General features: G+C 51.3%; 1 protein-coding gene across 1 annotated transcript in view; it reads left to right on the forward strand.

Annotated features, from left to right (window-relative positions):
* PKD1L1 (polycystin 1 like 1, transient receptor potential channel interacting) overlaps positions 1-26,759 on the forward strand; it is an 808,959-nt gene that overhangs the window by 71,794 nt on the left and 710,406 nt on the right. Inside the window, exon 3 of the mRNA XM_073676922.1 lies at positions 26,316-26,468. Within this exon, the coding sequence (XP_073533023.1) occupies positions 26,316-26,468 (153 nt within the window). The remainder of the gene's footprint in view (positions 1-26,315; positions 26,469-26,759) is intronic.

Below are 26,759 nucleotides of genomic sequence, written 5' to 3' on the forward strand. Positions count from 1 at the left end.
TCAAGTTCTACCCTCTATGTTTTCCCACCAATCGGGTTAAGGTGGCTTTCATTATGTCTTACCTGGCGGGTGATGCCTTGGAATGGATCAACCCCCTATGTGAAACACAGGATCCGATCCTCTTGGACCTAATGGCCTTCCTGGTGGCCTTTCTAATGGTCTTCGATGATCCTAACCCGGAGGCTCCTGCTGAAGCTTCACCTCCCAATATCCCGGAGCAGCCCCGATGGGTAATATGTGTGGGTAGCGCAATAGTCCTCCAGCCCAATGAGACTACTGCCCACCCAGAATCCTCACAGGGTGACTACGCTTCCCGGAAGACTTCTCCCAACCTCAAGAGGCAGTCCAGATGTGCTAGACGTAGAGGCAAGCCGTCACGCCAGGGTCTGTCCTCCCTGAGACCTCCTGACCCCAACCTTGAAGTCCCTACTGAAGCTTCATCTCCCTGTATCCCGCAGAAGCCCCAACGGTTAATGTGCGTGGGTAGTGCACCGGTTCTCCTGCCCGAAGAGACTTCTGCCCATCCAGACTCCACACAGGAGAACTTCCTGCACCCCGCATCAGATGCTTCACCCACTTTAACCGGTGTGCATGTCCAAGGATGCTCCAAAGCTGTGGTTACCTCTGAGTCTGTGCACCTCTACTACCTGGCGGAGGACCCCCTGTTGCCTCCTGAATCCTCCGGGATACCACTCGATGACAAATGGAGAGAGACTTCTCTACACTCGGTACTCGATACTTTGTCCGCTTCGTCCTGTGAGACTGACAATGGGTACCCCAAAGTGGTAGTTACCCCCGAGTCTCTACACCCCTCCGACCAGGCGGAGGACCTCCAGTTGTCTCCAGAACCCTTCGGGGTGCTACCTGGTAGCGAAAGGACAGAGACTCTCCTATACTTTGTACCTGATACCTCGCTCGCTTCGTCCAGTGAGTCCAACCTAGTGTACTCCGAAGCAGAGGTTACTCCCGAGTCTCTACACCCCTCCGACCAGGCGGAGGACCTCCAGTCGTCTCCAGAATCCTACGGGGTGCTACCTGGTAGCGAAAGGACAGAGACTCTCCTATACTCTGTACCTGATAGCTCGCTCGCTTCGTCCAGTGAGTCCAACCTAGTGTACTCCGAAGCAGAGGTCACTCCCGAGTCTCTACACCCCTCCGACCAGGCAGAGGACCTCCAGTTGTCTCCAGAACCCTTCGGGGTGCCACCTGGTGGTGAATGGACAGAGACTTTCCTATATCCTGGATCTGATACCTCGCCTGCTTCGTTCAGTGAGTTCGACCTTGTGTACTCTGAAGCAGAGGTTACCCATGAGTCTCTACACTCCTCTGACCAGGCGGAGTACCCCCAGTTGTCTCCAGAACCCTTTGGGGTGCCACCTGGTGGTGAATGGACATAGACTTTCCTATACTCGGTACCCGATACCTCGCCTGCTTCCTCCAGTGAGTCCGACCTAGTGTACTCTGAAGCAGATGTTTTCTCTGAGCCTCTGCACTCTTCTGACCCGGCGGAGGACCTCCAGTTGTTTCCTGAATTCTCCGGGGTACCACCAGATAACAAAGAGACAGTGACTTTTCCTCATTATGTACCTGATAGCCCGTCTATTTCTTCCTGTGAGCTTGACAAGATGTACCTCGAAGCAGAGATTACCCCCAAGTCTCTGTCCCCCTCCAACCCGGTGAAGGACTTCCAGTTGTCTCCTGTACCCTCTGGGGTGCCACCTGAAAATATGTGGAGAGAGACTTCCTTGTGTGCTGTTCCTGGTACTCCACCCGTTTCGTCTGTTGCCAAGGATGGCTGGATAGGAGGTAGCATCCTAGCTAACCAGATGAGATCAATTTTTCCTGTGCACTGTGGAAGTGATCTCCTTGAAGTGAACGACTGGTCCTCGAATTCCCTGCGGAAGATTCTGGCAGGCCTGAAGATGAGGGGGCGTAAGGGGGGGGGTACTGTAACATACCTGGCGGCGTCCTTGCATGGTGGTCCATCTCCCACTGTGCAAGAGCGCGCACTTGATCTCCAGTCCAGAATGTCTCTCTGGCTTCCCTCCTTGCTGTCTGTTTGTCTGTTTCTGCTGCTTAAGGGCGGCGCCCGATCACTTCCTGCTTTTTGTACCTGCTGTGGGTCACACCCCTTGTGCGTCCTCAGCCTATTGCTGTCTGTCACCTGGTATATAGCTCAGCTGCTCCCATCTATCCCTGCCTGAGCATAGTGTTTCATTCAGTGTGTGCTTGCACTCTGAAGGTGCCAGGTCCCGTTCTTTGTCTCCTGCCTTGCGGTATCAGTTCCCGTGTCTGAACTGAGTCCTGTCTATGTCTCCTGCCTTGCGGTATCAGTTCCCGTGTCTGAACTGAGTCCTGTCTATGTCTCCTGCCTTGCGGTATCAGTTCCCGTGTCTGAACTGAGTCCTGTCTGTGTTCTCTTGTCTGCCTATCCTGGAGGCTGTATTTCCAGGCCAGTCTGAACACGCTGCTTGCCTGTTTGTCCCGCCTCTCTGGGGGCCGTATTCCCAGACCCGCTCCTGTATCCCGCTGCAGTGTCGGTCTCCTCCGTACACTCAGTTCCAGTCTGAACTCTCTCCTATCTTTTACCTGTTTTTTCTCTATGTCCGTTCCTTTCCTTTTTCTGCAGAGTCTGAACTCGTACCTAACTCCTGCTCGTTGTCACTGTACTTCCGTTTGTGAGTTTGTGGTCCACTCGCTACTTCTCTGCAAGTACCCTGTGGGTATCTGGTTCTGCCTTTCCCTTCTAGTCTGTTCCGTGTGAACAGAGCACTGTTCCCACCGCGTCTGCGGTTTTCGCTTTGCTCAGCTCTGTCCGCCGCGTCTGCGGTTTTCGCTTTGCTCAGCTCTGTCCGCCGCGTCTGCGGTTTTCGCTTTGCTCAGCTCTGTCCGCCGCGTCTGCGGTTTTCGCTTTTCTCAGCTCTGTCCGCCGCGTCTGCGGTTTTCGCTTTGCTCAGCTCTGTCCGCCGCGTCTGCGGTTTTCGCTTTGCTCAGCTCTGTCCGCCGCGTCTGCGGTTTTCGCTTTGCTCAGCTCTGTCCGCCGCGTCTGCGGTTTTCGCTTTGCTCAGCTCTGTCCGCCGCGTCTGCGGTTTTCGCTTTGCTCAGCTCTGTCCGCCGCGTCTGCGGTTTTCGCTTTGCTCAGCTCTGTCCGCCGCGTCTGCGGTTTTCGCTTTGCTCAGCTCTGTCCGCCGCGTCTGCGGTTTTCGCTTTGCTCAGCTCTGTCCGCCGCGTCTGCGGTTTTCGCTTTGCTCTGTCCGCCGCGTCTGCGGTTTTCGCTTTGCTCTGTCCGCCGCGTCTGCGGTTTTCGCTTTTCTCAGCTCTGTCCGCCGCGTCTGCGGTTTTCGCTTTGCTCAGCTCTGTCCGGCGCGTCTGCGGTTTTCGCTTTACTCAGCTCTGTCCGCCGCGTCTGCGGTTTTCGCTTTGCTCAGCTCTGTCCGCCGCGTCTGCGGTTTTCTCTTTGCTCAGCTCTGTCCGCCGCGTCTGCGGTTTTCGCTTTGCTCGGCCCTGTCTACCGCGTCTGCGGTTTCGAATTTGTCTCCCAGTCTGTACTGGACCCTACCCAGCCTGTGCTCTAGTCTGCCTGTTCCTGTATTCCCCGGTGTGGGTCAACAGCCGTGTCCGGAGTCTGACCTGGAGTAGACCCTGGTTCCTCTGCTCGGTTCCTCCCTGGTGCACTGGCGTCGTATGCCGTCGTGCGACCAGGTGCTTCACAGAAGTTTATAATATTGAGCTGTAAAAATAAAATTTTCACATTTTTCCCACAAAAAATGTTTTTCATCCCCTAATTTTGCATTATCATAAGGATAACAGGAGGAACTGCACCATGAAATTTGTTGTGCAATTTCTCCTGAGTACGCCGATACCCCATATGTGGGGGAAAACCACTGCTTTGGTGTACGGCAGGGTTCGGAAGAGAAAGGAGCGCTATGTTGGCTGGGATAGGTTGCAGACACCATGTCACATTTGAAGAGTCGCTGACATGCCGAAACAGCAGAAACCTCCACAAGTGACCCCATTTTGTAAACTACAGCTCTCAAGGAATTCATCTAGGGAAGTAGTGAGTCTTTTTTAATTTTTACATTTATACCATTGGGCACTGAAGAAAACATAATATTATTTTTACCACAAAAAAATGTTTTACCCTCAGATTTTACATTTTCACACAGGGCAATGGGTCAAAATGGTGCCGAAATGTGTCACACAATTTCTTCTAAAAGTGGCAATACTCCATATGTGGCTGTACCGTACCGCTTAGCCATACGGTGAGATCTGGGAGGGACGGAGCGCTATTTGACAATTGGAGAACAAATTATTGTAGAATAGGCATTTGAATTTGTGAGCACAAAATTTCCTGAATTTCTTTTGGGGGGCAATGGCCGTTTCACTTTTCCAGAGCCTTTCTGCTACCAGTAATTTGGAAGTCCCTTATATTTTTAACAGATAATGGACCTGAGTGGGACTAGCTTTTTTTGAGGACTGAGTTGAAGCTTTTAATGGGAACATTTTACATATTGTTTATCCGGCGCTCTATGCTGAGCACTTACATCGTGGTTTCCATCTAAATTTCCAAGTGATGTAAGTCAGATGAAACCCCTGCGGGATCCATTCACTGTAATGAGGCAGCAGAGTTACTCTGGACTCCGTCTGGCCTCTGTTTAGCGGTGTCCTTATTTTCAAAAGTGCACAAAACTGTGGCCAACCGCACTTTTATGCACGCCTAAAAAAACTGACACCGTGTGATCACAGGCCAGACGGCATCCACAGTGGCCTATATCTGCCTCATTACAGGGAATCTTCCGTCATGGGTTCCGTCTGAATCACGTATTTCAGAGATTTACACGGAAACTCTGATGGAAGTTCTCAGCGCAGAGCGCAGGATAAATGTGAGCACAGCCTTACTGCGATCTTTGGGAGACATAATAAACAAATCAGTAGCAGGTGAAGAATTGTTTTCATTTATTTTTTACGCCGTTCCTCGTGCGGTATAAGTGATGAGGTTACTTTATTCTTTGGGTCGGTGCGATTACAGAGATACCAGATTTATATCGGGTTTTTATGACTGACAGCTGTCACGCACTAAAAGACGTTTTTTTTGCAAAATCAAATTTTTGCATCGCCATATTTTGAGAGCTATAATTTTTCCATATTTCGGCCGACAGAGTCATGTGACGGCTTCTTTTTTGCGGGACGAGTTGACATTTTTATTGGTACCATTTTTGGGTACGTGACATTTTTTGATCGCTTTCTATTCCGTTTTTTGGGAGGTAAAATTAACAAAAAACAACAATTCAGGAATTGTTTTTTGAGGGTTTTTTTATGCCGTTCTACGTGTGGTAAAAGTGATAAGGCAGCATTATTCTTCGGGTCAGTACATTTACAGCGATACTACACTTACTGTATTTTTTTTATGTTTTGGCGCTTTTACACAATGAAACAATTTTATAGAAAAAATATTTTTTTTGCATCACTTTATTCTGAGAGCTATAACTTTTTTATTTTTTGGCTGATGGAGCTGTATGGCAGCTTTTTTTTTTTGCGGAACAAGATGACCTTTTCAGTGGTACCATTTTTATTTCCATTTTGCTTTTTGGTCACATTTTTTTCCACTTTTTGTTTGGCGATATGATGAAAAAGCATAGTTTTTTGCTCCGTTTTTTATTTATTTTTATTACGGTGTGCACAGAAGGAGTTAATTAGTGTGACAGTTTTATAGATCGGGCGATACCAAATATGTGTACTTTTTTTGTTTTTGCATAAATATACGGATTTATTGGTTTAATATTTTATTTATTTATTTTTATTTTGTGATTTTTTTTTAAACAGTTTGAAAACATTTTTTATACTTTTTTTTACATTTTTAATTAGTCCCTGTATGGGACATTAATTTTTATTTTTCTAATCACTGTTCTCATGCAATGCAATAGACATGTATTGGATTGCATGAGAGCGTTGCTGACAGTTTCACACTGTCATATCTCCTGCTAGACTTCAGCTGCAGGCTGAGTCTAGCAGGACACCGTACATGGCAGACCCGGAGGTGCTCATGTGACCTCCGGCTGCCATGACAACGGCAGGTCCTCTCAGACATCAGGGGCCGTCGGAGAGGTAAGTGGACGACCCCCTCTCCTCTCACTATCTTCTAAATGCCGCGATCGCTATAGATCGCATCATCTACAAGATAGCAAAGGGTTAACATCATTGGGACCTGATCCAATCAGGTCCCGATGATGTCCTCTGTCACTGCTACTGATCTGAACCGCAACCGCAGCGCCTGCAGGACCCTGGGGGTCCTGAGCGCTGCGGGACCGCCGACCATTTATAAACGTCGGCGCTGCACAGAGCCCAGGCAGCACAGATGTTTATATACAGGGGGCGGTCAGGAAGCGGTTAATGTGCTGTACTGCATGGCTCTTGTAAGGGGCATTGCAAGTTCCTCCGTCCTAATTTTTGGCAGCTTTTGCTTGGAAGGCATAGGCAAAGACTGTGGGAGACCCACTTCCCAATAATGGGAATAATGTTTTTAATATGCTGTACTGCATGGCTCTTGTAAGGGGCATTGCAAGTTCCTCTGTCCTAATTTTTGGCAGCTTTTGCTTGGAAGGCATAGGCAAAGACTATGGGAGACCCACTCCCCAATAATGGGAATAATGTTTTTAATATGCTGTACTGCATGGCTCTTGTAAGGGGCATTGCAAGTTCCTCCGTCCTAATTTTTGGCAGCTTTTGCTTGGAAGGCATAGGCAAAGACTATGGGAGACTCACTCCAAAATAATGGGACTAATGTTTTTAATATGCTGTACTTCATGGCTCTTGTAAGGGGCATTAAAATCATCTTGTTAAGCTACTGTGACCTCCACGTCTCTTCCAAGGGTCATTGATATTATCTTTTTACTCCACTGGGACCTCCACCACTCTTCCAAGGGGCATTGATATTGTCTTTTTATTCCACTGGGACCTCCACCACTCTTCCAAGGGGCATTGATATTGTCTTTTTATTCCACTGCGACCTCCACCACTCTTCCAAGGGGCATTGATATTGTCTTTTTATTCCACTGCGACCTCCACCACTCTTCCAAGGGGCATTGATATTGTCTTTTTATTCCACTGGGACCTCCACGTCTCTTCCAAGGGGCATTAAAACCGTCTTGTTAAACCACTCTGAACTCCACGTCTCTTCCAAGGGGCATTAAAACCACCTTGTTAAACCACTCTGAACCCCACATCTCTTCCAAGGGGCATTAAAACCGCCGTGTTAAGCTACTGTGACCTCCACGTCTCTTCCAAGGGGCATTAAAACTGTCTTGTTAAACCACTCTGAACTCCACGTCTCTTCCAAGGGGCATTAAAACCGTCTTCTTAAGCTACTTTGACCTCCATTTCTCTTCCAAGGGACATTAAAACCGTCTTGTTAAACCACTCTGAACTCCATGTCTCTTGCAAGGGGCATTAAAACCGTCTTGTTAAGTTACTGTGACCTCCACGTCTCTTCCAAGGGGCAATAAAACCGTCTTGTTAAACCACTCTGAACTCCATGTCTCTTCCAAGAGGCATTAAAACCATCTTGTTAAACCACTCTGAACTCCACATCTCTTCCAAGGGGCATTGATATTGTCTTTTTATTCCTCTGGGACCTCCACCACTCTTCCAAGGGGCATTGATATTGTCTTTTTATTCCACTGGGACCTCCACGTCTCTTCCAAGCGGCATTAAAACCGCCTTGTTTAACCACTCTGAACTCCACGTCTCTTCCAAGGGGCATTAAAACCGTCTTGTTAAACCACTTTGAAATCCACGTCTCTTCCAAGGGGCATTAAAACCGTCTTGTTAAGCTACTGTGACCTCCACGTCTCTTCCAAGGGGCATTTTAACAGTCTTGTTAAACCACTCCAAACTCCATGTCTCTTCCAAGGAGCATTAAAACCGTCTTGTTAAACCACTCTGAACTCCACGTCTCTTCCAAGGGGCATTAAAACTGTCTTTTTAAGCTGCTGTGACCTCCACATCTCTTCCAAGGGGCATTGATATTGTCTTTTTATTCCACTGGGACCTCCAAGTCTCTTCCAAGGGGTATTAAAACCGTCTTCTTAAACCACTCTGAACTCCATGTCTCTTCCAAGGGGAATTAAAACCGTCTTGTTAAACCACTCTGAACTCCACCTCTCTTCCAACGGGCATTAAAACCATCTTGTTAAGCTACTGTGACCTCCACGTCTCTTCCAAGGGGCATTAAAACCGTCTTGTTAAACCACTCTGAACTCCATGTCTCTTCCAAGGGGCATTAAAACCGTCTTGTTAAACCACTCTGAACTCCACGTCTCTTCCAAGGGGCATTTAAACCATCTTGTTAAGCTACTGTGACCTCCAAGTCTCTTCCAAGGGGCATTAAAACCGTCTTGTTAAGCTACTGTGACCTCCACGTCTCTTCCAAGGGGCATTTTAACAGTCTTGTTAAACCACTCCAAACTCCATGTCTCTTCCAAGGAGCATTAAAACCGTCTTGTTAAACCACTCTGAACTCCACGTCTCTTCCAAGGGGCATTAAAACTGTCTTTTTAAGCTGCTGTGACCTCCACATCTCTTCCAAGGGGCATTGATATTGTCTTTTTATTCCACTGGGACCTCCAAGTCTCTTCCAAGGGGTATTAAAACCGTCTTCTTAAACCACTCTGAACTCCATGTCTCTTCCAAGGGGAATTAAAACCGTCTTGTTAAACCACTCTGAACTCCACCTCTCTTCCAACGGGCATTAAAACCATCTTGTTAAGCTACTGTGACCTCCACGTCTCTTCCAAGGGGCATTAAAACCGTCTTGTTAAACCACTCTGAACTCCATGTCTCTTCCAAGGGGCATTAAAACCGTCTTGTTAAACCACTCTGAACTCCACGTCTCTTCCAAGGGGCATTTAAACCATCTTGTTAAGCTACTGTGACCTCCAAGTCTCTTCCAAGGGGCATTAAAACCGTCTTGTTAATCCACTCTTAACTCCACGTCCCTTCCAAGGGGCATTAAAACCGTCTTGTTAAACCACTCTGAACTCCACGTCTCTTCCAAGGGGCATTAAAACCATCTTGTTAAGCTACTGTGACCTCCATGTCTCTTCCAAGGAGCATTAAAACCGTCTTGTTAAACCACTCTGAACGCCACGTCTCTTCCAAGGGGCATTAAAACCATCTTGTTAAGCTACTGTGACCTCCACGTCTCTTCCAAGGGGCATTAAAACCGTCTTGTTAAACCACTCTGAACTCCACCTCTCTTCCAAGGGGCTTTAAAACCGTCTTGTTAAACCACTCTGAACTCCACGTCTCTTCAAAGGAGCATTAAAACCGTCTTGTTAAACTGCTCTGAACTCCACATCTCTTCCAAGGGGCATTAAAACCATCTTGTTAAGCTGCTGTGACCTCCACATCTCTTCCAAGGGGCAATAAACCGTCTTGTTTATCCACTCTGAACTCCACGACTCTTCCAAGGGGCATTAAAACCGTCTTGTTATGCTACTGTGAACTGCACGTCTCTGCCAAGGGGCATTAAAACCATCTTGTTAAACCACTCTGAACTCCACGACTCTTCCAAGGGGCATTAAAACCGTCTTGTTAAACCACTCTGAACTCCACGTCTCTTCCAAGGGGCATTAAAACCGTCTTGTTAAGCTACTGTGACCTCCACGTCTCTTCCAAGGGGCATTAAAACCGTCTTGTTAAACCACTTTGAAATCCACGTCTCTTCCAAGGTACATTAAAACCGTCTTGTTAAGCTACTGTGACCTCCACGTCTCTTCCAAGGTGCATTAAAACCGTCTTGTTAAACCACTCTGAATTCCATGTCTCTTCCAAGAGGCACTAAAAACGTCTTGTTAAGCTACTGTGACCTCCACGTCTCTTCCAAGGGGCATTTTAACAGTCTTGTTAAACCACTCCGAACTCCATGTCTCTTCCAAGGAGCATTAAAACCGTCTTGTTAAACCACTCTGAACTCCACGTCTCTTCCAAGGGGCATTAAAACCGTCTTGTTAAGCTGCTGTGACCTCCACATCCCTTCCAAAGGGCAATAAAACCGTCTTGTTAATCCACTCTGAACTCCACTTCTCTTCCAAGGGACATTAAAACCGTCTTGTTAAGCTACTGTGACCTCCACGTCTTGTCCAAGGGGCATTAAAACCGTCTTGTTAAACCACTCTGAACTCCACGTCTCTTCCAAGGGGCATTGATATTGTCTTTTTATTCAACTGCGACCTCCACCACTCTTCCAAGGGGCATTGATATTGTCTTTTTATTCCACTGGGACCTCCAAGTCTCTTCCAAGGGGTATTAAAACCGTCTTGTTAAACCACTCTGAACTCCACGTCTCTTCCAAGAGGCATTAAAACCGTCTTGTTAAACCACTCTGAACTCCACGTTTCTACCAAGGGGCATTAAATCCGTCTTGTTAAGCTACTGTGACCTCCACGTCTTTTCCAAGGGGCATTAAAACCGTCTTGTTAAACCACTCTGAACTCCACGTCTCTTCCAAGGGGCATTAAATCCGTCTTGTTAAACAACTCTGATCTCCACGTCTCTTCCAAGGGGCATTAAAAGCGTCTTGTTAAACCACTCTGAACTCCACGTCTCTTCCAAGGGGCATTAAAAGCATCTTGTTAAGCTACTGTGACCTCCATGTCTCTTCCAAGGTGCATTCAAACCGTCTTGTTAAACCACTCTGAACTCCACGTCTCTTCCAAGGGGGCATTAAAAGCGTCTTGTTAAACCACTCTGAACTCCACGACTCTTCCAAGGATCATTAAAACCGTCTTGTTAAACCACTTTGAACTCCACGTCTCTTCGAAGGGGCATTAAAACCGTCTTGTTAAACTACTCTGAACTCCACGTCTCTTCCAAGGGGCATTAAAACCGTCTTGTTAAAACACTCTTAACTCTACGTTTTTTCCAAGGGGCATTAAAACCGTCTTGTTAAGCTGCTGTGACCTCCACATCTCTTCCAAAGGGCAATAAAACCGTCTTGTTAATCCACTCTGAACTCCTCGTCTCTTCTAAGGGGCATTAAAACCATCTTGTTAAGCTACTGTGACCTCCACGTCTCTTCCAAGGGGCATTAAAACCGTCTTGTTAAACCACTCTGAAATCCACGTCTCTTCCAAGGGACATTAAAACCGTCTTGTTAAGCTACTGTGACCTCCACGTCTCTTCCAAGGGGCATTAAAACTGTCTTGTTAAACCACTCTGAATTCCACATCTCTTCCAAGGGGCATTAGAACCATCTTGTTAAACCACTCTGAACTCCACGTCTCTTCCAAGGGGCATCAGAACCGTCTTGTTAAACCCCTCTGAACACCACGTCTCTTCCAAGGATCATTAAAACCGTCTTGTTAAGCTACTGTGACCTCCACACCTCTTACAAGGTGCATTAAAAACATCTTCTTAAACCACTCTGAACTCCACGTCTCTACCAAGGGGCATTAAAACCGTCTTGTTAAACCACTCTGAACTCCACGTCTCTCAAAGGGGCATTAAAACCGTCATGTTAAACCCCTCTGATCGCCACGTGTCTTCCAAGGGGCATTAAAACTGTCTTGTTAAACCACTCTGAACTCCACGTCTCTTCCAAGGGGCATTAAAACCATCTTGTTAAGCTACTGTGACCTCCACGTCTCTTCCAAGGGACATTAAAACCGTCTTGTTAAACCACTCTGAACTCCACATCTCTTCCAAGGGGCATTAAAACCGTCTTGTTAAGCTACTGTGACCTCCACGTCTCTTCCAAGGGGCATTAAAACCGTCTTGTTAAACCACTCTGAATTCCACATCTCTTCCAAGGGGCATTAAAACCGTCTTATTAAACCACTCTGACCTCCACGTCTCTTCCAAGGGACATTAAAACCGTCTTGTTAAACCACTCTGAACACCATGTCTCTTTCAAGGGGCATTATACCTGTCTTGTTAAAACACTCTGAACTCCACGTCTCTTCCAAGGGGCATTAACACCGTCTTGTTAACCCACACTGAACTCCACGTCTCTTTCAAGGGGCATTAAAACCGTCTTGTTGAACCACTCTGAACTCCACGTCTCTTTCAAGTGGCATTAAAACCATCTTGTTAAACCACTCTGAACTCCACGTCTCTTCCAAGGGGCATTAAAACCATCTTGTTAAGCTACTGTGACCTCCACGTCTCCTCCAAGGGGCATTTAAACCGTCTTGTTAAACCACTCTGAACTCCACGTGTCTTCCAAGGGGCATTAAAACCTTCTTGTTAAGCTACTGTGACCTCCACGTCTCTACCAAGGGGCATTAAAACCGTCTTGTTAAACCACTCTGAACTCCACGTCTCTTCCAAGGGGCATTAAAACTGTCTTGTTAACCCACTCTGAACTCCACGTCTCTTCCAAGGGGCATAAAAACCGTCTTGTTAAACCACTCTGAACTCCACGTCTCTTCCATGGGGCATCAAAACCGTCTTGTTAAGCTACTGTGACCTTCACGTCTCTTCCAAGGGGCATTAAAACTGTCTTGTTAAACCACTCTGAACTCCACGTCTCTTCCATGGGGCATTAAAACCGTGTTGTTAAGCTACTGTGACCTCCATGTATCTTCCAAGGGGCATTAAAACCGTCTTGTTAAAACACTCTGAACTCCACGTGTCTTCCAAGGAGCATTGAAACCTTCTTGTTAAGCTACTGTGTGTAACGGGTCTGGGAGGCGGAACCTCTGAGCAACTATACAAGGGGGCGGTCCTTGTAAGGAAGCGGGTGGCTCCCAGGGTAGACGGGCAGGTAGTCACGGCAAGTGACAGGGACAGTCTCTGGGTAGAAGGACGGGTTCTCACGGCAAGTGACAGGGACAGTCTCTGGGTAGAAGGACAGCAGGCAGGTGGCTGGTGAGCGCTCCCAGGTGAGCGGGCGAGAGTCTTTGGACAGGCAGGTGGTCACGGCAAGTGACGGCAGAGCCTCCAGGTAGGCTAGCAGACAGGTAGCAGGTGAGCGCTCCCAGGTGAGCAGGCAAGAGTCTCTGGACAGGCAGGTGGTCACGGCAGAGCCTCCAGGTAGGCTAGCAGACAGGTAGCAGGTGAGCGCTCCCAGGTGAGCAGGCAAGAGTCTCTGGACAGGCAGGTGGTCACGGCAAGTGACGGCGGAGCCTCCAGGTAGGCTAGCAGACAGGTAGCAGGTGAGCGCTCCCAGGTGAGCAGGCAAGAGTCTCTGGGCAGGCAGGTGGTCACGACAAGTGACGGCGGAGCCTCCAGGTAGGCTAGCAGACAGGTAGCAGGCGTGCGCTCCCAGGTGAGCGGGCAGGCTGGTCCATAGACAGACTGACAGGTGTCGGAAGGCAGACCGTCGGACCGCAGGCTTGCAAGCAGGTAAACGGATATCAGGCAGGTATCAAGCAGGAATCTGGCAGGTGACTGGCAGGTAACTGGTAACGGGACCTGAGGGCTGAAGCAGAGTGAAGGCTTTGCAACAACATTGCTCGGGCACCTCCATTTTGGAGGAGGTGCCTTATATATGGTGAGGTCCTCCGGCCATTGGCCGAGGACTCCTTAGGACGGCGCGCGCGGCCCCTTTAAGAGAGGGGGAGCGTGCGCGCGCCCTAAGCACAGTGGCCGGGAAGCAGCGCGCGCTGCCAGCAGAGCGGGAGGAGGACGCCGGGCACGGAGTGGAGAGGTGAGGGGAACAGCGTCCCTGCCTAGCAGGAGGCAGGGACGCCGACGCTACAGTACCCCCCCTTTAGGCCCCCCCTTTTTTAGGCCAGACAGAAATTTATCAAGGATGAGAGGGGCATGGATGTTCTCCCGGGGCTCCCACGTTCTCTCCTCAGGACCAAACCCCTTCCAATCTACCAGAAAAAAGGTTTTTCCTTTTACCCTTTTGGTGGCCAGAATGTTCTCTACCTCAAACTTGTTTTCAGCGGAAACCGGAGCAGGAGGCGTACCTGTAGACTTGGAAAAATAGTTAAGTACCACGGGTTTGAGGAGAGATACATGGAAGGAGTTAGGGATCCGCAAGTTGGCCGGGAGTTTCAATTTATAGGCCACTGGGTTGATTTGTTTGATAACTTCTAGTGGGCCGATGAACCGAGGCCCTAACTTGTAGGAAGGAATCTTGAGCCGGACATACTTGGACGAGAGCCAGACTTTATCTCCAGGACGGAATTGTGGAGGATCCAGGTGTTTTTTGTCAGCGTGTTTTTTCATCCGCTCGGACGACTGAAGGAGTGCGGATCGGGTACTCTCTCAAATGGAGGAAAATTTGCTAACGAGAGATTCCGCAGCCGGATTGTCCACCGAGGTGGAGACGGGAAATGGGATCCGAGGATGCTGACCGAAGACTACAAAAAACGGGGATTTGGAGGAAGATTCGCTCTCGTGATTATTGTAAGAGAATTCGGCCCATGGCAGGAGATCCACCCAGTCTGAATGGTGGGCATTAACGAAGTGCCGGAGGTAACTGGTCAGGATCTGATTGATCCGCTCCACTTGACCATTGGACTGTGGATGGTATGCGGAGGAGAAGTCCAGGGTGACGTCTAGCAGCTTACATGTGGCTCTAAAGAAGCGTGAGGTGAACTGAACCCCACGATCCGACACGATGTGGAGGGGCAGGCCATGGAGACGGAAGATGTGGCGGATAAAGTCTTTAGCCAGCTCGGGTGCAGACGGGAGGCCTGGCAGGGGAATGAAATGAGCCATTTTGGAAAAGCGGTCAGCGACCACCCAAATGACCGTACAACCGGCAGAGACAGGGAGATCTGTTATGAAGTCCATAGCTATATGCTGTCAGGGAGCAGCAGTTACTGGAAGAGGAAGGAGGCGACCGGCTGGCAGGTGTCTTGGAACCTTGTTGCGGGCACAGGACACACAGGCAGAAACAAAGTCTATTACGTCCTTGTGCAGGGTAGGCCACCAGTAGTGCCGGGTGATAAGCTGGAGGGTCTTTTTCTGACCGGCATGGCCAGCAAGCTTAGACGAGTGACGGCAGTGTAGGATCTTCTCCTCAGGTACCGTTACGAACGTCTTACCGGGAGGGAGACGATTTAGACTCACGGGGGCCACCTGCATTACTCTGGCAGGATCGATGATGTGTTTAGGTTCCTCCTCAAGATCAGACACCAGGAAGGATCGGGACAAGGCGTCAGCTTTGATGTTTTTGTCAGCCGGGCGAAAATGAAGAACAAAATCAAAGCGAGCAAAAAACAAGGACCACCGGGCTTGGCGCGGGTTAAGTCTCTGGGCACTCTGGAGGTAAGCCAAGTTCTTGTGGTCCGTGTAAATTATTACCGGGTGAAGAGCCCCCTCGAGCAGGTAACGCCACTCCTCCAATGCCAGCTTAATGGCCAATAACTCTCGGTCTCCTATAGAATAGTTGCGCTCGGAAGAGGAGAAGAGTTTGGAGAAGAAGCCGCAAGTTACCATTCTCCCGGAAGACGATTTTTTCGTAAGTACCGCTCCGGCTCCAGAGGAGGAGGCGTCAACTTCCAGGAAGAATTGCTTGTTGCCATCCGGGCGATGCAGCACCGGGGCGGAAGAGAAAGCCTGTTTTAAGGAAAGAAAGGCTTCCTCAGCTTCGGGCGGCCATTCTCTGGGATTAGTGCCCTTACGGGTGAGCGCAGAGATTGGGGCATTCCGGGAAGAGAAGTGCGGTATGAAGAGGCGGTAGTAGTTGGCGAAGCCCAGGAACCGCTGAATAGCCTTCAACCCCTCTGGTCGAGGCCACTTCTCGATGGCAGACAGTTTCTCAGGATTCATTCGTAGGCCAGTCTGAGAAATTATGTAGCCCAAAAACGGAAGCGTGGTCTGCTCAAAGAGGCACTTCTCATATTTAGCGTAGAGGTGGTTCTGCCTGAGGCTGAGCAGAACCTGACGAACATCCCTCCGGTGTGTGGGGAGATCCGGAGAGAAGACCAAGATGTCGTCCAGGTACACCACTACGCAGGAGTAGAGAAGGTCCCGGAAGATGTCATTGACCAACTCTTGAAAGACGGCGGGAGCGTTACAGAGACCGAAGGGCATTACCAGGTATTCATAGTGGCCGTCCCGGGTGTTGAATGCCGTCTTCCATTCATCCCCCTGACGGATACGGACCAGGTTATACGCCCCACGGAGGTCCAGCTTGGTGAAGATTCTAGCCCCCCTCAGATGGTCAAATAATTCCGGAATGAGCGGAAGGGGGTATTTATTCTTCACCGTGATCTGGTTAAGGCCTCTATAGTCTATACAGGGACGGAGTGAGCCATCCTTCTTTTTGATGAAGAAGAAGCCTGCTTCCGCCGGGGAAGTAGATTTCCGGATGAATCACCGGGCCAGATTCTCCTCAATATATTCTGACATGGATCGGGTCTCAGCAGCGGACAAAGGGTAAATGCGCCCACGGGGAGGAGTAGCGCTGGGCATCAGGTCGATTGGGCAGTCGTATGGTCTATGAGGGGGTAATGTCTCTGCCTCCTTTTTATTAAAGACGTCCGCATACGACCAATAAGGACCCGGAAGACCAGGTAGATTGGCTGGAGTAGAAGAAGGACGGACAGGATGGACGGGAACTAAACAAGTCTTATGGCAGTCCTGTCCCCAGTGAAGGACTTCTCCGGTCTGCCAATCAAGCACGGATGCATGTCTCTGAAGCCAAGGTAGGCCTAGTAAGAGAGCGTGAGAGAGTCCAGGCAGAACATGAAAGAAGATGCTCTCAGAGTGCAGCATTCCCACCTGCAGGGTTATGGATTCGGTGATGAGTTGGATGGGATGTGGTAAGAGGCCCCCATCAACGGCAGCGACAGATAAGGGTACAGCTAGAGGTTTGGTGGGAATGTGGTATTTCTCTACCAGAGACTGAGAAATGAGATTTCCGGCAGCTCCAGAGTCAAGTTGGGCTAGTTCAAAATAACGGTTCTCCCCACAGATGATAGAGACGAACAGCAACAGAGATGGAGAGGGTTTACTCTTGTCTAGGACGACCTCTCTGAGCGATCCTAGACACAGGCGTTTCCCGACCTCTCCGGGCAGGAACGGATCCGGTGCTCCTTACTGCCACAGTAGAAGCAGCTCCCCTCGGCACGGCGTAGCTCTTGACGGGTTTTGACCATCTTGGTCTGGTCGACCTGCATAGGCTCGGGTGAGTGCGCCTGGGGAGTAGCGGGAGAAGTGACAGGTTTCTGAAAGGTAGAGGCTAGACGTGGAAACCTCCTCTCACGGGTGACCTCTTTGGCGCGTTCCTGGAACCGGATGTCAATCCGGGTGGCAAGAGTTATTAAGTCGTCGAGAGTAGTAGGTATGTCTCGACCGGCGAGTTCATCTTTAATACGGCCGGACAGACCCTCCCAAAAGACAGACACCAGGGCGTCGTTATCCCAGGCCAGCTCCGAAGCAAGGGTACGGAACCGTATGGCATATTGCCCACGGTGAGATTTCCTAGATGGAGGCGTAGCAGACATGATGCGGAAGAGGTCTTCCGTCCGGGTTCGTCGAAGACTTTCCGGAAAGTCGTGAGAAAGGCTGGCAGGTTGGACACCAGGGTGTCTCCTCTCTCCCATAGAGGATTTAGCCAAGCCAGTGCCTCCCCCGTGAGATGGGACATGATGAAGGCTACTTTGGCCCGGTAGGAGATAAACTGGTGTGACAGGAGTTCAAAGTGCAGGGTGCACTGGTTTATGAAGCCCCGAGCTTGAGCGGGGTTGCCTCCGAAGCGTGGAGGCGCAGAAAGCCGGGGTCCGGGGCAGGAAGCCATGGTATTGGTGGGCAGCGGCACTGCCGGGCTGCGAGTCATGACACTAGCGGTGGTTGCTGGTGGAGCAGTCAGAGTGTCCAGGCGAGAGTTGACATTCCGCAGAAGACTCAGGATGGACTCCTGTTGGGACCTCTGACGGGACAGTTCATGACATAGGTCCGAGAGCGAGGGAGCTTGGGTGCCACCGGGTTCCATGGCCCGAGCAAACTGTAACGGGTCTGGGAGGTGGAACCTCTGAGCAACTATACAAGGGGGCGGTCCTTGTAAGGAAGCGGGTGGCTCCCAGGGAAGACGGGCAGGTAGTCACGGCAAGTGACGGGGACAGTCTCTGGGTAGAAGGACGGGTTCTCACGGCAAGTGAGAGGGACAGTCTCTGGGTAGAAGGACAGCAGGCAGGTGGCTGGTGAGCGCTCCCAGGTGAGCGGACGAGAGTCTTTGGACAGGCAGGTGGTCACGGCAAGTGACGGCAGAGCCTCCAGGTAGGCTAGCAGACAGGTAGCAGGTGAGCGCTCCCAGGTGAGCAGGCAAGAGTCTCTGGACAGGCAGGTGGTCACGGCAAGTGACGGCAGAGCCTCCAGGTAGGCTAGCAGACAGGTAGCAGGTGAGCGCTCCCAGGTGAGCAGGCAAGAGTCTCTGGACAGGCAGGTGGTCACGGCAAGTGACGGCGGAGCCTCCAGGTAGGCTAGCAGACAGGTAGCAGGTGAGCGCTCCCAGGTGAGCAGGCAAGAGTCTCTAGACAGGCAGGTGGTCGCGGCAAGTGACGGCAGAGCCTTCAGGTAGGCTAGCAGACAGGTAGCAGGTGAGCGCTCCCAGGTGAGCAGGCAAGAGTCTCTGGGCAGGCAGGTGGTCACGGCAAGTGACGGCGGAGCCTCCAGGTAGGCTAGCAGACAGGTAGCAGGCGAGCGCTCCCAGGTGAGCGGGCAGGCTGGTCCATAGACAGACTGACAGGTGTCGGAGGGCAGACCGTCGGACCGCAGGCTTGCAAGCAGGTAAATGGATATCAGGCAGGTATCAAGCAAGAATCTGGCAGGTGACTGGCAGGTAACTGGTAACGGGACCTGAGGGCTGAAGCAGAGTGATGGCTTTGCAACAACATTGCTCGGGCACCTCCATTTTGGAGGAGGTGCCTTATATATGGTGAGGTCCTCCGGCCATTGGCCAGGGACTCCTTAGGACGGCGCGCGCGGCCCCTTTAAGAGAGGGGGAGTGCGCGCGCGCGCCCTAAGCACAGTGGCCGGGAAGCAGCGCGCGCTGCCAGCAGAGCAGGAGGAGGACGCCGGGCACGGAGTGGAGAGGTGAGGGGAACAGCGTCCCTGCGTAGCAGGAGGCAGGGACGCCGACGCTACACTGTGACCTCCACGTCTCTACCAAGGGGCATTAAGACCGTCTTGTTAAACCACTCTGAACTCCACTTCTCTACCAAGGGGCATTAAAACCGTCTTGTTAAACCACTCTGAACTCGACGTCTCTTCTAAGGGGCATTGAAACCGTCTTGTTAAGCTACCTTGACCTCCACGTCTCTTCCAAGGGGCATTAAAACCGTCTTATTAAACCACTCTGAACTCCACAGCTCTTCCAACGGGCATTGAAATGTTTTTAATTGCCTCTAACCTCCACGACTCTTCCAACGGGCATTGCTTTTGTTTCTAATTTTAGTCAGCTTTTGCTTTTCAATGCATAGTCGAACACTAAGGGAGACCCACTCCCCAATAATGGGTAGAAGTTTTTTAGTACGCTATAATCCACGTCTGTTTCAAGGGGCATTGCAGTTCCTCATAATTTTTGGAAAGCCTTCCATTCACTGCTTAGGCCAACAGTGTACAGGAGACCCAGTTGCTATAAATGGAAAAAACGGTTTAGTTAAGGCCCTCTGACCTCCATGTCACTTCCAAGGGGCATTGGAGTTCCTCGAAATTTTTGGTAGGCATTGCACTCACTGTATGCCCTATAACTGTGTAGCCGAACCGCTCCTTTTGGTACAGAAACATATCCTACAAGACATGTGTGGTTGACTGGCTGACCACCTCAGACCTAGCCGCTACTACGTACATGCGCTTGCATTCCAAGGAACAGAAAGCTAAGGAGATGGATGGCCTCATGATCATGAATAGTTTACTCGTTGTGTAGGAGGCCGACCACTGCTGGTGTCTACCTTCTGAACTTTGTGTTGAAGCCTGATTGACCCAGGACCCGCAATCCTCTATGTCTGGAGGACGTGTTGCATCCCAGTGTCCAACTGTGTCCCGGCTTCCACAATATTAACCCAGTGTGAAGGCGTTAGTGAGATGGACCATCCCTGGCCACATTCACTTGTCCACGTGTTTGTGGTTAGGCTAAATGCACTGGGGAGGGCACAGGTAATGTTTTGGTTTGCGCGCTTGTGTATAAGTCGCACCGGGACAAATAGGGGCTGCTGGGGACTGTTTATGGACACTCAGCCGCCCCCAGGGGACCGTGTGTGGGCACCCGTCCATGAGGCGGCTGGGGACTGAGTATGGATACCAGGCCGCCGACGCAGCCATGATGTATTGGCCAGATTCCGCCTTCACATGCCTAAAAGGCCCAATTTCAAGTGCAAGCAAGCTAGCAGGATGGTATTGCAGCGTGGGGGTGGGTGGGTGGCAGGCTGCATACTTGCGCTTGTGACGCGCCCCCTGGGACATATTCCTTTTTGAGGGGAATACCCGGCACCGGATCAGATGGGGGGTTGTAGTCTCCGAGCGGCTGTGACCCGGTCCCGTGCCCAGGGCGTCAAGCTAAGTGTTATGTGGCAGTCCTACAGATGTTATTAAAGTTCTTTTGTGTCGACTACGCCACCCGTTGTGATGCGGTCACTGTGGCCGCCGCTGCTGCAGGGTCCGCTGAGGCTGATGGTGGGTGCGCAGCTTGGTGAGATAACCCCCAACGGGAGGGGTATAGCCTCAGAGGGGACAGGCGCAGAGGATGGGGGTTGTGGTGGTGCGATGCAGCCGGCAATGAAGACAGACTCGGGTTGTGCAGTTAAGGGTGTTTACTTACTGCTGATGTTGTACTGGTCACTCCAGCTGCTAGTGACCACCCGAGCCGTGCTGCGTCCACCAGGTCCTGGATCCGGCCAACCCCCAAACAAGTCCAGAGCGTGGCCCTGAGCTCTCCCTCTGTCCTTTCTTCAGCCGTCCCCACCAGTGATTCACCTAGGTCCAGCTCCCTCGGGCCTTCTTTTGGGACACCCTTGGCCCTGGGTTCCCTGACCCTTCATGTGGTGTGCCTTCGGGGTGAATGTGGTGGGTGACCGTGACAGACACTGCCCACGGTCTCCGGTCTCTGGCTGGGGAATGTCTTTGCCCCCACCAGCTTGGGTTCCGGTACCCTCTTGCTGACTCCTCACCCGGTGCTCTAATTTGGGTTCTTGGGTCCCTTCAGTCTTCCCCCTCTGGGTCTTTCTCTGCTCCACTCTCTCTCTCTCCAGGGCTGCTGTTTCCTTCTCTCTCCTCTCCAACTGACTTGTTCTCAGCGTCTGACCCTGATCTAAGTTGGTGCCCTCCTTATATATCCCTCTATGTGTGAGCTCAGGTGACCAGCACCCAATGAGCTCCTATCACTACCCAGACTGCTCCCCCTATCTGCCCCTACACTACATGGGATGTACCACCCCCCTCCCACTCCAGCCAGGAACAGGCTCGGTTGTACCTGCACATTTCTAAGTGGGAGTACCGTCGGCCTGCTCCTCTGGAATGGGATGTATGTAGTGCATGCAGTCTATCTGAGCTCAGTTCCACACTCCTTCCTTACCCGGGAGTGGAATATCACACCTCTGGGTTGAGGTGCAATACCCCTGTAGCAGCCGAATCCTCAGGGTGCTACATTCCCCCCTGGTAAATCACAGCACGTCCTCGGGCTGTAAGACATAAAACACCAAAACATACAAAATTTTTATATGAACATATAAAACATATAAACATTATATATATATAAAACTTTTTATATAAACATTCTCGTAGACTTCTCTTGTCTCTGGTTCCTCCTCCGGACACTGTGCAACGTGTGTCCGGGAAAAGTGCGACAGTCTCTTAGAAAATCTGGTTTTCTTATAAAACCGGTAGGGGGCGCTTTAGGACGCGCAACTATATACAGGGAAGTTGGAAGTTGGCCGCTCTCAGTCCTCGGCCAGGTAGAGGGAAGGGAATGGCTGCTCACAGTCCTCAGCCTGTAGGATGAAGGGGTTAACGGGTAAAACAGTTCACTGGTCCCAACGGGGACTATTTTAGCAGCAGCAACAGTTCCAGTTTCAGTTCCTTTATACCCCGATTGGGTAACTATTTACAACTCCTGCTCTGCCGCACTCAACGGCGTCTTCCTCCTGCTCTTTCTTGATATGATGTTTCTTCAGACCCGTCCGGGTCCTCTGGCTCCTCCTCCCCGTACCGCAACTCCTCCTCCGTCAAGCGGTGCACGTGGAGGGCGTAAGGTCCTTTGGCACACTTGTGCCGGGTGAAAGTGACCTCGTCTCCGACGTAGAGGTCACGGCCTTTGTGACCTTCCGGCAGGTGGGACTCGACGTCTCTGCGGGTCACAAAAACGTCACCGCGGTTGTTACGGTCCCGAATAAAGCCCCACCCATGCTGCGGGTTGAACTTTATCACTGTCCCGATGGTGCGGGGACAATGCGCTGCACGGGGGTTCCTCCTAGTCCGGCTCTTCTGCTCCGCGCTCTGGATTTGGGCCTGTTGTTCTCTGACCCGCCTCTCCTCCCGTTCTCTCTTAAACTCTGCCAGCTGTTGACGGCAACACTCTGTACGTTCAGCTGCGGCTGCCCGAGTTTCTCCGGTGAACCCCATCAAATCTTCTCCCGTGGGGTCCCACACGAATTGGGCTTCTGCTAGAGGAGGCGAGACCCGAGCCACGGGCTTCGGAGCCGGGATTAGGGGCTCACACAAGGGCCCTAGTCTTTGCTGCCGCTCCAGCTCAGGGTACCCTTCGGGCCAGATGAAGGGCCGCCCGTCCGGCCATGTGAGCTGGCCGAAGAGGTCCTCCCCCAGGTGTGGCACCCTAGGTATTGCGGGCGCGGGCGCGGTGGTGGTGGCGCCCGGGTTGCCCAGGCCTTGCGGCCAGGCCTGGGGCACCTGGAAGGTGAAGGGCACCGTTAGGACGGCGGCGCCCTGGGTTACCTGGCCTTGCGGCCAGGCCGGAGGCTCCGCGGAGGTAGGGGGCGCTGTTGGTGATGCGGCGCCCGGGGGTACTAGGCCTTGCGACCAAGCTGGTGGTACTTCCTGCTTTGTCACGCTCCGGGTCGGTGCGTGTGACGTCACAGGGGTCGCGGCGGCGGCTTCCGGTCGGGGCCTAGTCCATGGCGGTGACCTGGCGGCTACGGGCACAGCAGGGGGACTTTCGGGCTCTGCGACGGGGAGCTGGGGCAGGTAAGCGGTGTCACGGCTTGGGGTATAGGCGTCCCCTTTACCTGCCTCCATGCGTTCGGCTCCCTCCTCGGCGCCGTCTCCGGCCTTGGGTCCTCCCGCGCCATCCTCAGAGGCGGTCTGCTTCCTCTTCCAGGGTAGCGTGCTACGTTGACTGGTCTCTGCTTGCTGGGCCATCTCCCGGCTCCACTCCGCCAGTATCTCGCGCTGTACCCGGGCCATCCTCCGTGCGAGGCCCTCCAGGGCAGTTTGTGCACACTCCCGGTCTCGGGGGAGCTGCGCTAGGATCTCCGCTAGACCTAGCGGGGTTGTGGACTCTAGCAGGCTCCTGACCATCGGGTCGGTGCTGCTCTGCTCTGCTCTCGGCAGGCTCCTGGCCAGCGGGCCGGTGCTGCTCTGCCCTCCTTCCTCGGTCTCTAGCAGACTCCTGGCCAGCGGGCCGGTGCTGTTCTGCTTTCTTTCCATCTCCGGGTGAGCTCCTTCGCTACTCCTCGTTAGACCTCTTGCCTCCGGGTGCGCTCGCTCCAGACTGCTCCAAGCGACACCCATCTTTTCTCTTCTCTTTCGTCTCCTCCCACTTCGAGGGCGGTCCCGGGGCAACTCGGTGACTGTCAGCTCCAGGGGTAGTTCTTTCACGCTGACAGACACCTCCAGCATCACAGTCTCTGTTGGTGGGGGTGGTTTCCACTTTTGGCGCCATTTTCTGTCCCGGCCCACGATGGGAGGCGGCCTCCTGCCCTCCTTTGGCACGCCCATAATGGCGTCCGCTGCTCTTCCAAGGCGGGAAATCTGCGGTTTTGGCGGGAAGCGTCGCCCAGTGGCGGGAAACTCTGCAGATGGCGGGAACAAGCTGGAAATGGCGGACAATCGGCGGGAAACGACTGGTGATGGAGTCCGATGGCGTGGACCCTCCGGAACCGGCAGGAGTCTTCTTTCTGAGGTAAACTTGCACTTTTCTTCAGGCACGCAGTACCCGGTTGTTGTGGGCACGTAATCCTGCCGACTACGCCAAAGTTGACGCGCCCCCTGGGACATATTCCTTTTTGAGGGGAATACCCGGCACCGGATCAGATGGGGGGTTGTAGTCTCCGAGCGGCTGTGACCCGGTCCCGTGCCCAGGGCGTCAAGCTAAGTGTTATGTGGCAGTCCTACAGATGTTATTAAAGTTCTTTTGTGTCGACTACGCCACCCGTTGTGATGCGGTCACTGTGGCCGCCGCTGCTGCAGGGTCCGCTGAGGCTGATGGTGGGTGCGCAGCTTGGTGAGATAACCCCCAACGGGAGGGGTATAGCCTCAGAGGGGACAGGCGCAGAGGATGGGGGTTGTGGTGGTGCGATGCAGCCGGCAATGAAGACAGACTCGGGTTGTGCAGTTAAGGGTGTTTACTTACTGCTGATGTTGTACTGGTCACTCCAGCTGCTAGTGACCACCCGAGCCGTGCTGCGTCCACCAGGTCCTGGATCCGGCCAACCCCCAAACAAGTCCAGAGCGTGGCCCTGAGCTCTCCCTCTGTCCTTTCTTCAGCCGTCCCCACCAGTGATTCACCTAGGTCCAGCTCCCTCGGGCCTTCTTTTGGGACACCCTTGGCCCTGGGTTCCCTGACCCTTCATGTGGTGTGCCTTCGGGGTGAATGTGGTGGGTGACCGTGACAGACACTGCCCACGGTCTCCGGTCTCTGGCTGGGGAATGTCTTTGCCCCCACCAGCTTGGGTTCCGGTACCCTCTTGCTGACTCCTCACCCGGTGCTCTAATTTGGGTTCTTGGGTCCCTTCAGTCTTCCCCCTCTGGGTCTTTCTCTGCTCCACTCTCTCTCTCTCCAGGGCTGCTGTTTCCTTCTCTCTCCTCTCCAACTGACTTGTTCTCAGCGTCTGACCCTGATCTAAGTTGGTGCCCTCCTTATATATCCCTCTATGTGTGAGCTCAGGTGACCAGCACCCAATGAGCTCCTATCACTACCCAGACTGCTCCCCCTATCTGCCCCTACACTACATGGGATGTACCACCCCCCTCCCACTCCAGCCAGGAACAGGCTCGGTTGTACCTGCACATTTCTAAGTGGGAGTACCGTCGGCCTGCTCCTCTGGAATGGGATGTATGTAGTGCATGCAGTCTATCTGAACTCAGTTCCACACTCCTTCCTTACCCGGGAGTGGAATATCACACCTCTGGGTTGAGGTGCAATACCCCTGTAGCAGCCGAATCCTCAGGGTGCTACACTTGCATTGCAAGGAATGGGGGAGGTACAATTGAACACTGCCCTGGGACAAGGACTTGCACGGGGATAGTTGCAGGTCTGCATCTTTTGATCCTGGGTGTCAGAGATGCTTCCAGGGGTCTTCCCCATGCTGTTCCCATGTCTTTTCAGCACTGTATGCATGTGTCACACAGCACATGGCCAGATAAGATTGTAAAATGTTAAAATGACATTTCCCGGTGAATGCATTTGTCACGGTTGAAAGCAATGCAAAGTGCAAAAACGCATAAAAAATTCTACTTGTGAACATAGCCCAAGGTGTGGAGGAGTATTTTTGTTTTTGGTTATTTATTTTACCTTGTACACAAGTCTTTACCCTGGAATGGATGTTCCTTAACATATTTCACAGGAAAACAGTTTCAGTTTCGTTTTTGAACGTTTTATTGTGAGCCCGTAAAAGTGGCTTAATACCTCTGACCACGTTGTTGACAGCAGTGACATGGGGTTCAGAAATGCTTCCTGGGGCGATGCTCATGCTGTCCCCATGTCTTTTGAGCACTGTCACTATCGTTTTGGGCACTTTTTACGCTTTCTACAGACTGCCGGGGGTACCGCCGCAAAAATGCTTGGGTCTCCCATAGACTAACATTGGGCTCGTTGCTCGGGTCGAACACCCGAGTATCACGGTGAGCTCGGCCCGAGCTTCGAGCGCCCGAGCATTTTAGTGCTCGATCAAGACTATTCTTTAATCAAGTCAGCCGTGCATATCATCTGCTGTTCGTCTGTGTTTAGTCAGGCTTGACAAAGGACCATGCAGGTCTGAAACATGTTGCCTTGGAGCACAGTGGATATTTCTTTTCTGCCATTTTAATTTTTGCACTGTTGTGTTCAATCTCCTATTTCTATTGTAAATATGCATGTAAGTCTCCTTTTAATGAATAGTCTATGCTTATACTACTTATATACTTACAAGTAAATGTGGTGTTGTTTAGCAATTCATTTACTATTCTATCCTATTCTATTTTAGCTTTCAATTTACCATCCGAATTGATGAAAGAAATTGCCAGTGTGCTAACTTGAGTATTTTTGAGGGATCCAACTATGGCTCAGTTAGTTCCATTATTAATGCTGCAAAAATGAATGAAACATGGATAAATGCAGAAAGTAAATGTGAAACTGGGTATGTACCTATTATTCTTGAGTGTATAGAACGGTGAAGTGTGAATGTGAACAGATTACCTCTGTAATGTTTTGTGTATTTCAATATGTACTGTCCTAATATAGTCTTGTCCATTGCATGTCATTCTTAAAAATGTAATTGTGAGAGGTAACATTGTCACATATAATATACCAGCCTATTGTTAATTTTTGTATTAATACATTTTATGTAATAGATGATAAAGCTTAAATACAATGTACAGGTAAAATTTATAATTCTATGTAATCCATCCTTTAACTAGTACACAGTATA

This window comes from Phyllobates terribilis, unplaced genomic scaffold (assembly GCF_046119375.1).
Source record: "Phyllobates terribilis strain yellow unplaced genomic scaffold, ASM4611937v1 Scaffold_4__5_contigs__length_816908805, whole genome shotgun sequence".
Lineage (NCBI taxonomy): Eukaryota > Metazoa > Chordata > Amphibia > Anura > Dendrobatidae > Phyllobates > Phyllobates terribilis.